The sequence below is a fragment of the Oryx dammah genome, unplaced genomic scaffold, assembly GCF_014754425.2.
Source record: "Oryx dammah isolate SB20612 unplaced genomic scaffold, SCBI_Odam_1.1 HiC_scaffold_16, whole genome shotgun sequence".
NCBI lineage: Eukaryota > Metazoa > Chordata > Mammalia > Artiodactyla > Bovidae > Oryx > Oryx dammah.
Window position 1 is genome coordinate 34,246,073 of NW_024070200.1, and position 14,087 is coordinate 34,260,159.

General features: G+C 40.2%; 1 protein-coding gene across 3 annotated transcripts in view; it reads left to right on the top strand.

The window, feature by feature from the left end:
• The window catches only part of STXBP6 (syntaxin binding protein 6), a 262,455-nt gene that overhangs the window by 203,121 nt on the left and 45,247 nt on the right, over positions 1–14,087 (top strand). For all 3 annotated transcript variants that reach the window (XM_040257207.1, XM_040257206.1, XM_040257205.1), the window contains 2 exons: positions 2,127–2,257; positions 3,174–3,339. In XM_040257207.1, the coding sequence (XP_040113141.1) occupies positions 2,127–2,257; positions 3,174–3,339 (297 nt within the window). The remainder of the gene's footprint in view (positions 1–2,126; positions 2,258–3,173; positions 3,340–14,087) is intronic.

Here is a 14,087-nt window from a genome sequence, read left to right on the forward strand (position 1 = left end):
AACAAAGAAGGAAATCCTCTTTGTGTGTTTAGGGGTGTGGGTCTAATACAGGAACCCACGTTTTCCTGTTATTGCAAAGCATTCTTTAATCTTTTAAGCACATTTTAGGACCCACATATATTCCAGGTGTGTTGTTTCCTTTGCTATTAAAACAGCAGAGCAGGGCATGACTATCAGAGAAATTTAGAAGAGCTCCTTTTGTGTTACATAGACACACAAAATAAATGAATTAAGTGGATAGACAGCCCTGAGTAGACTGGTAATATTGCATGAATTTAGTGAGGGGAATGATTGTTCTTCATGGACTTCAACAGGCTTATATGTGGAGCTGTAGGCCAGACAGGCCATTTGTGGATGGAAGATGATAACATTTCCTTGATCTTGGGTGTTTAAGGGGTGATGATTTTTTAACCATGAAAGTAAATGCAATTGGTGTGAAATGTTCATAAGCATTTATCCAAAATATAATTGAACAATGGGCATTAAACCTAAGGATTATTTGAAATTAAAAAAAAAAAATGTTTGCTAAATTCTGGTTAGGAACAAAAAGAGAAGGTTGGACTGAGATCCTAAAAACAGCCCAGTTCTAGACCATAGCGTTGGTCACTTTCCTCTCTTGGTCAATGTTTTCCTGCCTAAATGACCCCAGACACTGAAGCTGTGATAAACTCTGCTGTGTGTGAAGGAGAGCCTTCTTACCACCAACCATAACTGGCCCAGGTACTTTCTGTCCGTCATCCCGCAAGGATTCGTTTTGCCATCTGTTGAGCATTGCATGGTTATTTCAAAATGTGGGATCTGTGGGCTGCTTTGAAACTAAGAAAGAATGTAGCATTGATGTACAGGCTTACTAGGATTGCATTCATTAGGAGGAGTGCTTTCCACTTTTCCTGCTTCTTTTAATAGCATCAATTCTATTTAAACTTACAATTCCTACAGCCAGAGCTCAGGAGGAGCTTTAAGGAAAATCCTTTTAAAATACTTAATTACCTCCCCTCCCTTGAGGCTGTAAGTTAAGAAGTAAGCAGACAGGCAAATGTTCAGAGTGACTCTATCCTGCTGGCTGGTGCTTGATCTCTGTCTGAGAAGTGAGAAGGTCCATCCTCAGCGTGGAAGGGAGAGCTGACCAAGGCCGAGAGGAGGAACTGCCGCAGGCCTGCAGTTGTGGTAGCCTAAGGAATTCATATGTGGAGGGGGGCAGGGGTTATAATCAGATGCAGATTAGATACAAACTAACTGTACTTTATGTTGAAGCTGAAACTCCAATACTTTGGCCACCTGATGCAAAGAACTGACTCATTTGAAAAGACCCTGATGCTGGGAAAGATTGAGGGCGGGAGGAAAATGGGATCACAGAGGATGAGATGGTTGGATGGCATCACCAACTCAATGGACATGAATTTGAGTAGACTTCAGGAGTTGGTGATGGACAGGGAGGCCTGGTGTGCTACGGTCCATGGGGTCGCAAAGTCAGACACGACTGAGTGACTGAACTGAACCATGAGGCCGATTTTTTTTTTTTTTTGGAGTGAGGTATTTCTTCTTATTTTATCACTGAAGCCTGGAATACTTACACTGGACTATAGCATTAGAAATATGCATTGTAGTTGCCTCGGGGAACCAGTGAACTGTACCTTTAAAAGGTAGCCTTTCCCAGCCACCCCTACGTGATGCTCTCAGCTCTTTGTGCTGCTTTCCCTGCTAACCATCATGGTTTATTTGGAGCCTCCATTAGAGGGGCTTGCTATTAATTGTCCCTGTCGTGTTCAATGTGAGTGGATGAAGGCATCAATGAAGCTGCCCTTACAGTTAAAACTATATTGTAACTGCTCGAGGGTGCAGATTATAACGTCTGTTCCTTCTGAGTTCGCCTCTCACTAAAGGCACACATATTCATTCATTTTCTGTTTACCTCTGCTTCTCTTTGTCTCTGCACTTCCCTCTCCCTCTCTCTTCCTCCCCTCTATATTCACACAGATACACATGTATACACACACACACAAATATGTCGTTTTTTCTCTCTCTTTTATGGCACATATGCATGTAGGCATAAGATAGAAACACCTGTGAATGTGAATCCAACCCATCCTGCACACTCACTGATCAGAGTGGTCTTTTCTTGGCAGTGACCAACAAGAAACCCACGCAGGCATCCATTACGAAGGTCAAACAGTTTGAAGGCTCCACGTCATTTGTGCGGCGGTCACAGTGGATGCTCGAGCAGCTTCGCCAGGTGAACGGCATCGATCCTAATCGGGTGAGTGAGCTCTCCAGTGCTCTCCAAGGTGTTCTTTTCTCACAGTGCCTCCCTCATTGACCTTGGCAGAGTGGTGGGTGTCTGAGTCGTTTTTGACAAGGCTATTTCTCCGTTTCAGTTATGTGGCTGAGACTTTCTGATTCCTGTGCCTGTCTCGTGGGAAATTACAAATCTTTTCATCATGTTGGACAGAGGCACCTAACGAGATGCATATTGAAGAAATGCTAGCTACTTCCAATACAAAGAGCAAAATGCCAAGTGCAAAGTTAAGATAATCACATCTGTGATTATCAGTATGAAAAACCATGTTCATCAAAGTTCCATCTGCCTCCTAATGCAATCAGGGATGAGGTTTATTTACCAAAAATCAAATAAATGAATGGCACCTTAAAAATGATGTATTAGAATTCCATTGGATTTAATAAATGAAACATTTCATGGTAGAGTTATATATGCAAGTAAATCCCCTTTGTTTATACACTAACCATATATCAATGATGAAGAAAAATGAAATGTAAAATGAAACTATACAATAATAAGAGATAATCTTTCCCTACCAAAGGTTAGGGACAATATTAATATTGTTCAGTGCCAGGAACCTGAAGTAATCCTTTTTTGAGCAATGGGAAAGACCATGTGTAGTCTGAAATAGGATACAAGTTGATATGCGGTTAAGCTAAAGGGACTTCTGTGCTCGTAGCTTCTTGGGGACATCTCAAAACACTGAGACAAGAGATCTGCTTGATAAAAAGAGAAAGGTGGACTCTCTGTGCCCCTAGGTGCTAATCAAGATGAACCTTGTGATTAGGAACAAAGTCTCGGAAAGGTGTTTTAGCCTTTATGAACTTAATATGGTAAACTGGAAGCAGCAATTTTTAGAGATGGAGATCATTCGTTCTTTCAATGTCTTTTCCAGGATTCTGCAGAGTTTGATTTGTTGTTTGAAAATGCCTTTGACCAGTGGGTAGCCAGCACAGCCTCAGAAAAATGTACCTTCTTCCAGATCCTCCACCACACCTGCCAGCGCTACCTCACAGACAGGAAGCCGGAGTTTATTAACTGCCAGTCCAAAATCATGGGAGGTGAGTGGGCGTTTGAGTGACTTTAGCCATCCTGTTTCCTTCCACTCACTTTTACAAAAAGAGTTAGGTGCTCAGCAGCATAATGAAAGACTAGAAAAAAAGAACCCAGATGCTCAGAGCTGGACGCTTAAGGACCATTCTGGGAGTTCTTTGTATGCTAAAGACACAGTGGTGTGTTTTCACTCTTATCCAAAAACCGATCTTTTTAAAGGAATTAACCCTTTAGATAAGATTATTTGTACCAGGAGAGGAAGCCTGTCCCTTCATTAGAAAAACCTGTGCATTTGGTCGCCTTACTACCATTTCTATCATTTCAACACAGGACACTTTTAGAGGTTTTTTTTTCCTAGTATTTCTCAAGATGTTTTGCAACTATTGATATGAATGTTCCTATAGATCTAGTTCCTTCTTGCAAATAGCAACCAGTCTCTTATTTATTCCTTAATTGGCAGACAGAGCTGACTTAGGATGAGAGCTGTAAGCCAGCCTTATAGGGGCAAGTACCAGTATGGGCAAGTTAATGAGAAATGTTTAGAGGGTGCTTAGCATGTTTCTTCTAGGTGGCATTTCTTTTTAGAGAATTGAAACTGCTAAAAGTATAAAGCCTTGCCAGTCACTCTGAGTTGAGGAAGAGTGTGTATATCATTGGTCTTTTCACTGATATGTTCTCCTGGTTTTGAAAGCATCTTCTTAAAAAAAAAAAAAAAGTACCAACTTTGTCTTAATCAAATGTCAAGTGAAGGTCACATTAGAGGCATTACATTTTCCCCTTGGGCTGTATATATCTTTCCTATGGACATGAGGCAGAATCCATCATCCTGTCCTAATGGCTGCTGTGCACACTGTTACTTTACCGTTAGTCCACTAGATGTGGGAGAAAATGCTGTCAGCACTTCATTATTATCTGCTAAAGTGTCAGTGCGCTTCTGACATAGGAAGTTGCTCACATCATATGAACCTTGAGAAGTCTCTCAAATGCGGATGCAGACATTGGTGTTAGAGCTTTCTTTAATTAGTGCTAGAAAAACAGAAGAGGTAATGAGTACATATTTTCTTCAATGTGGCTGTATCCTATGGAACAAAAGTGAAAAAAACTATTAGACACAAATGTTGAAAGAAAAGGAAATATGAAACACTGACCTCTTACTGTTTGGAAGATATAATGAGGTAGAACCCCCTCTCCTGTCTGTGCCACCAGTGCTGATCAAATGAATTGTGCTTTGAAAGTCCAGCCTTAACAGACTTGGCCAAAGGTCAGAGGACCCAGGCTGAGGACCACAGATGGCCATGTTTTCAGGAAATGGAAAATTGGCAAGGAAATTCCAGCTTTCCCTCATTCTTCGTTAGAATGTTCTGTACCATCCTGGAATCAAATTGGCTTCTTGATCGTATGCTATGAAACCTTTTCCCTGTCGGTAGAAGTGTAGTGTGGTCAGTTGCTTGCCTAGCTAGCACTTGAGCAGAGTCTCCTCTAAAAAACCAGTGTGACATATGGATTTGAAATTTCTGTTGCCCTTGGAGACAGACTTCCCTCGAGTGCTCCACTCCTCCAGGTGCCATCCAGGAGGCAGAGAGCATCAGAAGTAGAAGTGGTTCCATGGGGATGACTGCATTTCCTCAGAATGGAAATGGGAGATGGAAGCAGGGTGTTTGGGTGGGGGAGGGAGGGGACAGACTCTTTCCACTGTCCTGTGAAGGTTAAGCAGAGCTTTGGGAACTTCCCTTCCTCCTCCCCTAAGGGGCAGCACTAGGTGGCCCTCTTCCCTGTTGTCCCTGAAGCTCTCATTTCTTCTCTCAGAACAAGCCCTTTCGTTCCTTCACTCACTCTTGGCTCATCTGCCAGTCGCACAGTATGTAGGTACTGAGTGTCCACTCTGAGCTAGTCACTCTCTACATCCCTGATGTGGAGAAGTATTCTAGAGTTGGCCCCTTAACAGACCCTGATTGCCACCACTCAAACCCCAGACTGGCAGGTCCCTAACAGCCTTTCCATATGCGTGGTTGCGTGCATGCATGCTGGGTCACTTCCCACTCTATGCAGCCTGCCAGCTGCTTCTGTTATTGACCCAGTATTTTGATATCTTCCACCACCCTATGAACCCCAAATTATGCCGAGTTGAGACAAGAATCTGCATATTCAGTGTTAAATTGTTGGTCTGTGTAGTGCATAAAACTGAAGACTGATTTCCTGTTGTAAGAAAAAGTTCACGAGACCAAGTCCAGAATTGACTCCACTTCTGTGACCATGTGTCTCTCTTCTTCCTTAGACCCCAGTTTTCCCCAATGTAACATGTGGAGGTTAGTTTCAATGAGTTCTAAAATCTCTCAGGCAGGTCATTTGAGAATCTATAGTTTTTGAGGTATGGCTTTATTGTATAGGTTAATCACTGCTTAATAATCATATAAAAGATTTCATGCAGTTAGATACTGCCTAGTTCTAGATTCTAAGGAAGGTCAAAACGCTGGAACTAAGCACATTGTACTTCGTTGGCAGCACGTAGTGCTTAATGAGGACAGCCTGTCTTATTTAAACAGTTGTCTTTCCTTGATAACAGTTGTACCAGCACACCCTGGCTAATTAGCATGCTGATTAGGCTTCCTTTCTGCCAGTTATCACAATTCAGAGGCAGAAAAATTGTGTGGTTTTCAGGTCACTGCATTCTGACACCTTTAACTTTTAGGGTACCTACCCCAGCTTCAACAGGTGAGATCTATTCCAAATTTCAAAAATCTTCTGGTCTGTCCTGGGTATGGGCTGCAAGTGCTAGACGTGGTGGTTTTCCCCGCTGTGAAATGTGATAGATCTTGTTAATTTTAGAGAACTGATAAGTGTCGGTGTGCTGTCCTCCATCTCCATTCTGTACATATGGTATCTCATTTAGTTTTTACATCAGCCTTTGGAAATGCAACTTATTATCTCCATTTTACCGAGAAGGAAATAGGATCAGAGGGATTAGTAAATAACTTGCCAAGGGTCATATAGCCTTTGTCCTCAAGTGGCAGAGCTAAAATTCAAACATAGGTCCTCTCTAAGAACATCTTTTTCGGGGCCACGAAATGGTACATTCCAGGGAACATCATCGATACTGTCTTTGGTATAAATGTTGCTCCCTAAAGTTGTTTAGGAATTTGGGGACATATTTTAGCCAGCACATTCCTAGGTATTAAAAAAGGGAGCTAAGTGGAGAGGGTCAGAGATATGAGAAGTTTTAACTGTTTTCCTACTTTTATTGCAGTATACAATTAATATAATAACTTAAGCACTTTTGTTTCTGCCCTAAGAATGAAAGAATCATCAGGGCCTTTAAAATCATCTTGCTTGTTGTTTCTTTTCTTTTTTTTTTTTCATAATAATTTCAACATATTAAAGAGTCTATTTTACTCAATGGGGAAGATGCTGGAGTCCTGGCCACTCACCAGGCCTCTTAGGTACTTTGTATCTAGTCCAGCCTGTCCTTGGGAAAACTGAAGCTATTTGAATGATATTTTGAAGAACAGATCTGCCTGACTGAACCACATTTTCTTTAATACCAGTCGTGATAGGATTATCATTTACATATCTACAATTCCGTGAAAGTCTGCTCTTATATTTATTGATTGTGTACATTCCAAATGGCCAGCTGTTTCTTCTTCCCTTGGGGAATGTCAGTTACACAGAAATAAATTCTTTGGCTTGTTTGAAATTCTCTCCTCCAAACATGTTATTTCCTTATCTCCAGAGGACAGACTTGGAGCTCTGATCTTCTGGTGTTGGTTATAGGATCCAGGAGACATGTCCAAAGTCTGCAGTTGTGAAGACCCCCATAAATTGAAAGAGGGAGGGATGTTCTGAGCAGGTGTGAAGCAGGAAGCATTGGTTTCTTCAGTTAGCATCTTTTCAGCCATCTTCTCTTCTTTGGATGCTTAGAGAAGACTTTGTCCTCAAGCCTTGGTTATACCTACTTTCCAATCTACCCACTCTACCTCTCTTTTAATTTATTCAAGATCAGTTACCTTAAAAAATACAAAGTCATTCATTCAGTTGCTGGTTCCCTAAGCTACCAAGCCACCTACAAAGATGGAAGGCCAAGGTGTAGAGCCAGTCTGGCTGCTGAAATGTCATGTAGCGTTAGGAACAACAGGACCCTGAAGGTGACGTCTTAGCTTCATATAGCTTACTTTTTCTAAGATAGTAGCTTTTTTCTGCCTGTTACAAGCAGAATAGATCTATGATAATATAGATGATATACTGTCATATCTGGATAAGAAAATGGCTGCCCACTCCAGTATTCTTGGCTGGAAAATCCCATGGACAGAGGAGGCTGGTGGGTTACAGTCTGTGAATTCACAAGAGTCAGACACGACTTAGCAACTAAACCAGCCCCACCACTATTATGATGATATGTTTGTACTACAAAGATGCCTTGAAGGAATTAATCACATATGTTGAACTTTAGACTCTAAAAGAGACACTTACTTTCAACTAATTTATTTCAAAAAAAAAAAAAGAAGCATGGTCTGCCCCAAATAGTAGCATCGGTTTACTTATAACAGACCTGTTGTATTAAGTCTAGGTCCCAAGGGGAACTTTATTTTGCTCTCTGCATTCTTCTTAATAAAATGTGATCAAATCCCACATAGTTCCCAATTGTTATTTTATTTACACTGACCTTCTGTAATGATTACTGTTGCCCTATTATTTTTATGCCCAAATCTGTGAACTAAGGAAATCTTGAATGGTTTTGGCAACTTCTATGTGGAACCACCAAACAGATGCTTTGTAAACCTAGTATCTTTTTTAGAAAGTATGGTAAATTATGTGCAGAAAGAAAGAAATTTATTCCTTGAGGCAAGGTTCCATTTAAACTGAAGCATGTCCTCCAGTTTTCTTGGGTTCTGAGCCCAAGCACCTCTGGCTAACTCATTCAATTACTTCTCCCTCTTTCCTCTGTTCCGTATGGGTCATCATTCAGTGAACCCCATCTAGACTGTTTGAGGCCCAGTTGTTCACATAAGCATTTACTTAGCACCAGCTGCCTGTCAGGTCCTGAGCTACCTGTGGACATCCAGCAACCAGGTGGGCACCTTTGCCAATTTTACTTACCTTCCTGGGGGGGTCACTAGGTGTAAATAGATATCAAACACTATGATACACCAAGGGGATGGCTGAGCTGCATTTAAAAGGATAGTTAAGAGTTGACAGACACATAAGGGCAGGATGAAGTGAGTTCTGTCTTGCAACACTTAATCCAAACAGTGTCATTTCAGTGTTGGCTAGATTCAGAATTTGAAATGTGGCAGATTGTTTTTCCACAAAGCAGACTATTTGTAAGTGTCATGTATTTTTATCATCACCAAAGGGTATTTCTTTAGCATTGTCTGTCAATGTGCAGACCTTCAGATGAGGGTATAAAGTGCAGCCTTGTGAGCTCTATTAGAATTCCAGGGACACATATGTCTCTGATGTCCCCTTCATAGCAGGCTAGCGCTCATTCACCCCTGCTGATCGGTATGCTAAAGTGAAAGTCGCTCAGTCATGTCCAACTCTTTGTGACCCCATGGACTATACAGTCCATGGAATTCTCTAGGCCAGAATACTGGAACGGTGGGTAGCCTTTCCCTTCTCCAGGGGATCTTCCCAACGCAGGGATGGAACCCAGGTCTCCCGCATTGCAGGCGAATTCTTTACCAGCTGAGCCACAAGGGAAGCCCTGGTATGCTAAAGGAGAACCGAATGGCTTTCCTCTGGAGTCCCCTGGGGTGGAACAGAATCTCAGGATGCAGCCTGTGACTTTGTATTGTACTTTTCTCCCAAACAATGTAGGAGCATACCCCTGAGCAAGGTGCCCGAATATCTTACCTTGTGAGTGCCCTGGGTGTGGGCACGTGTACGGTGAGGTGACAGACAACACAGAGCACATGCATGCATCCTAAGAGTGTGCTTTTTGTTTAAAATTTTTTTATTGAAGAATAATTGCTTTACAGAATTTTATTTTCTGTCAAACTTCAACATGAATCAGCCAGTTCAGTTCAGTTCAGTTCAGTCGCTCAGTCGTGTCCGACTCTTTGCGACCCCATGAATCGCAGCACGCCAGGCCTCCCTGTCCATCACCATCTCCCGGAGTTCACTCAGACTCACGTCCATCGAGTCAGTGATGCCATCCAGCCATCTCATCCTCTGTCATCCCCTTCTCCTCCTTCCCCCAATCCCTCCCAGCATCAGAGTCTTTGCCAATGAGTCAACTCTTTGCATGAGGCGTCCAAAGTACTGGAGCTTCAGCTTTAGTATCATTCCTTCCAAAGAACACCCAGGGCTGATCTCCTTCAGAATGGACTGGTTGGATCTCCTTGCAGTCCAAGGGACTCTCAAGAGTCTTCTCCAACATCACAGTTCAAAAGCATCAATTCTTCGGCGCTCAGCCTTCTTCACAGTCCAACTCTCACATCCATACATGACCACAGGGAAACCATAGCCTTGACTAGACGGACTTTAGTCGGCAAAGTAATGTCTCTGCTTTTGAATATACTATCTAGGTTGGTCATAGGTATACGTATATCCCCTCCCTTTTGAAACTCCCTCCCATCTCCTGCCCCCATCCCACCCCTCTAGATTGATACAGAGCCCCTGTTTGAGTTTCCTGGGCCATTCAGCAAATTCCCATTGGCTATCTAGTTTACATATGGTAATGTAAGTTTCCATGTTACTCTCTCCTACATCTCACCCTCTCCTCCCCTCCCCCCATGTCCATAAGTCTGTTTTCTATGTCTGTTTCTCCATTGCTTCCCTGTAAATAAATTCTTCAGTACCATTTTTCTAGATTCTGTGTATATGCATTAGAATACGATATTTATCTTTCCTAAGAGGGTTCTTATGGAAAAACAAAAGTGATGTATACGGTCGTTCTTAATCCAAATATATTAATAGAGTGCTGTAATAGAATCTGTCACATTTGCCATGATTTTTATATTTCTTCTTCGTGTCTTGATGTTTTCTGTCAATGAATTATGGTTTTGTGGGATGTGAACCTCACACTCCTACATGTACTTTGACCATGGGCACAGTATAAAGAGTTGCTTATTTCTCAAGAATACAATCATGTGTAATTTTGCCCCCACCACTAATACTTTAACACACTCAGGGATTCAGCAGACATGCACTAGTGATTACAATTCACATACCAGGTTGAATTGTATTAAAAAAACCATATTGTTGTTGATGGCATGTAGATACAGAGCAGGGGAAGAGGCTAGGCTGCTTAGATCATTTACTGTTGTGAGAGAGTCAGGAAGTTTTCCAATAGTTCTTAAGATCTAGAGGAATCCATATCGTAGTTCCTCCAGAGAGTTTTTGTTGCCCTTTAGGAAATAACAAAGGAACAAACTTCAGTTATCCTCTACCATGTACAAACAAGGAAAGTGATTTATGAGGAATTGCCTGAGATCCCACAGCTCATGAGGGATGGAGCTCTACCACGGTCAGGGCTTCTCATTTATTCCACGTCCATTCATTGGAGACCTGGACTTTCAAGTTCCCTCAATAAACCCAGGCTTATTTTCTTCATGTTGATTCTGCCAAACAGAAGAGATAGTCCCAATTTAACAAGATATGTATGAGACTCAAATTAAAAATTCCATTTGGCAATTCTCTGTAGATGTCTGTTAGTGATATTAAACACATACAGACTTAGCCACCACTCTCTCATCACTCCATCCTCTTTGTTGCAGCTAATACCATCTTTTCCTAGAGAGCTTGATATTTTATATATGACTTTCTTTTTTAGAAACTTTTTGGAGAGAGTTAGAAATTAAAAATAGAAACCAAAGATTATGCATCAATAAGAGTAACAGTACAAATATTTAAAATATACAATTGGAAAAGCCTAGTTTGGAGACTTTTTTGTTTTGGTTATTGGGATCCCACCAGTGTAACTACTGCATCAAACATAATTGAGATATATCGTGCTACACAAACTGCTAACAACCATCTGACATTGACTGAGTGCTCTTAGGAGCAGGACATTGTAGCAGAAGCTATGAGATGTCTATCTGATTCTTTATGTATTTTTTAAATTTAGGACAATATTAACCACAGTTATGTTGGAGATTTTGTATGCCTTCTCATGTTTTCTGGTAGTCATTCAACTTTATCTTATTCCCAAAAGGTGAATTAAAAGCAGATGCTTTTATTTTCAGTGAGAAAATTGAAGTAACGAAGGACTAGTTCCTTAGGTTCCATCCAATTCTGTACATGATATAAATGACTAGTAACTAAAGAAAAATTGGGTCACAGATGTGATTTTTTATTTTCTGTTTTTCATTGCTCACTGACTGTAAGCTACCCTGAAATACATGCTGTGAAACAGCTGGTGGGTTATGGGGAGTCATCCTGAGCCTGGAGTGACTTCGTGCATTAAGTGCTTTTTGAATCATATCTCTCCATCAAAATCTTGAACCAAACCGAAGCTCCACGAGAGGACTTCCGAGGTATCATTTATTGGCGTGACAAGGATCGTGAACATATTTTGCCTATCCCATGGTTAAATAATCTGAAACAGATGAGAGCCATTTCTACTTTCATAATCAACCAGAACACATTAATTGCACATCTTGATATAGTGGAAAGAACACAGACTAGATTCACTTAGCTCTGTTTTTGATGGTTATCACTCAGTAACCTTCTCTAAGATGCTTACCTCATACTCAGCCTCTCTGTGCTTTTTTGTATCGTGGATAGCAACATATACCTTGAAGGAATGGTGTGGGGATTAAAATGAATTTTAAAATATTCAATCAGGATTTCTACAAAGTGCTAGTACATGTCTGAATATTTTGTTTAAAATACATGGAAATTATGTATACCTATTCATAATATCATGAGGGTCTTCTGGAATATTTATCAAAGTCCTTTCTTATGAAAGAAGTAAGAAAATATTCTTAAACTTTCCTAATCCATGTTTGGCCTTAAGAATTGCAAAAACAAACCAAAGTAACTTTTTTTGTTCCAGCTGGGAAGGAGCTAAGCTATATTATAAATATTTCAAATGTCTGGAATGCTGAGTTGTTTACCATGGTTTATAGAATGCTGAATGTGTTGCATTTTATGTTTGACATTTATAGAATGCATATGGTACTGCTGACTTTACCAGAACAACGATGTTTAAAATATTGAGTGATACTGTGACAGAGATCAGGGCCCAATATTCAGATCTTCTAGTAGGAAAGAAAAACCTTAAAACACATTTTCTAAACTTTATAAGAGCATAGAAGTGTCCTTTTTCCATCAACATATCTTCAACCTAGAGCATTTCTTTGAGTCCAGTTCTCTTTACACAGCCCCAAAAGGACATATATCAGAGGTTAAATTGTTTAATACTGTTAGTCATGAAGTAGTATTTTCCAAAATAGATATAAAAGGCATGCTGCATGATGCCTACCCATACTTCTAGATTTACAGAGAAGTACAATTTTTAAAAGAATTTTGGGGATTTAAGTTTACCAATCACTTTGCTACATGTTTTAAATTCTTCATAATTTCATGAAACAAACTTTACTTTAATACCAAAAGATAGAAAGGACATATCTCTGAGAATAAAGAGCTATTCCTTAAATTGGAAGCATTTACCTTTATGAAAAAATTACTATATCTGGTTCTGGTTCTTATTTTTCCTAGTTCACATGGTGGACCGATAAAAACCCCATCATCACCTGGCCTTTAAACGTTGCTGCTCTGCTGTAACATAGAAGCATCAAGAACTAAAAATTACTTGGAATTTTAGTGAAGAGAAGCTGTGAATTCTCAAGAACAGTAACTGGGTCTAAAAATGGTCATTTATAATTTGTCAAATTCATTCCCACTCTGGGGAAACCCACTCAGCACACATCCTTTGGATAGTACAGACAGAACAGATAATCCTCAGGGTGAAGGCCATAGTCTTATCCCTTACCTGGAATAGAGGTAAGGAACTTGTGCGTAGTACCTGAGAAACTACCCAGGAATACGAGATTTCTAAAACCTTTAGTGAAAAGGTAAATAAAATGATGTTTTTCCCCTCACATTATATCCTAGCCTTTCAAAAATTTCAGCTTTGTATTTGATCATTAAAATAAGACTAAGTCTCTAAACTTATCTAACTTATAAGTAGTCTCTAACTTATAACTTAAGTCTCTAAAGTAGTTACTTGAAATTTAGACATTGATGTAAATCTGAAGTTGAAGACTTTTCAGATTTATAAGACCAAAAGCATTTCTCACCCTTCTATTTACAATATGCCTACCCAGGGTTGGGTTTATAGGAGTCATGCAAGAGGCAAGAGCATTAAGATTGCCAAATTTAGAAAGCAAAAGTAGAAGATGCACAATAAAATTTGAGTATAAGATAAACAGTGGGTAACTTTTTAGTATAAGTATACCCCATGCAGTATTTGGGACAACCAAAAACTTATCCATTGTTTGTCTGAAATTCAGATTTTACTGAGCATTCTATATTTTATCTGGCAACCTTCATGGGCATCCCAGTTTCTAGCTATTGTAACCAATATGGAAAACACAGTAAGTTAGCTGGTATGTAGATAAGTAAACTTTATGATGGCCAGTTATTAGGACTTTAAGAAATGTTGAGATGGACAACTCCCAGGCATAATGTTAGGTTAGCTGTTCAAAGATACAAACAAAAAAATATGAGACAGGCTGCTAAAGAAGCAGTTGAAAGACCTGCCAGGATTCACATCTTATTGTGGTTATTCTACTTAGAAAAATGCTGTTAAGTGCAA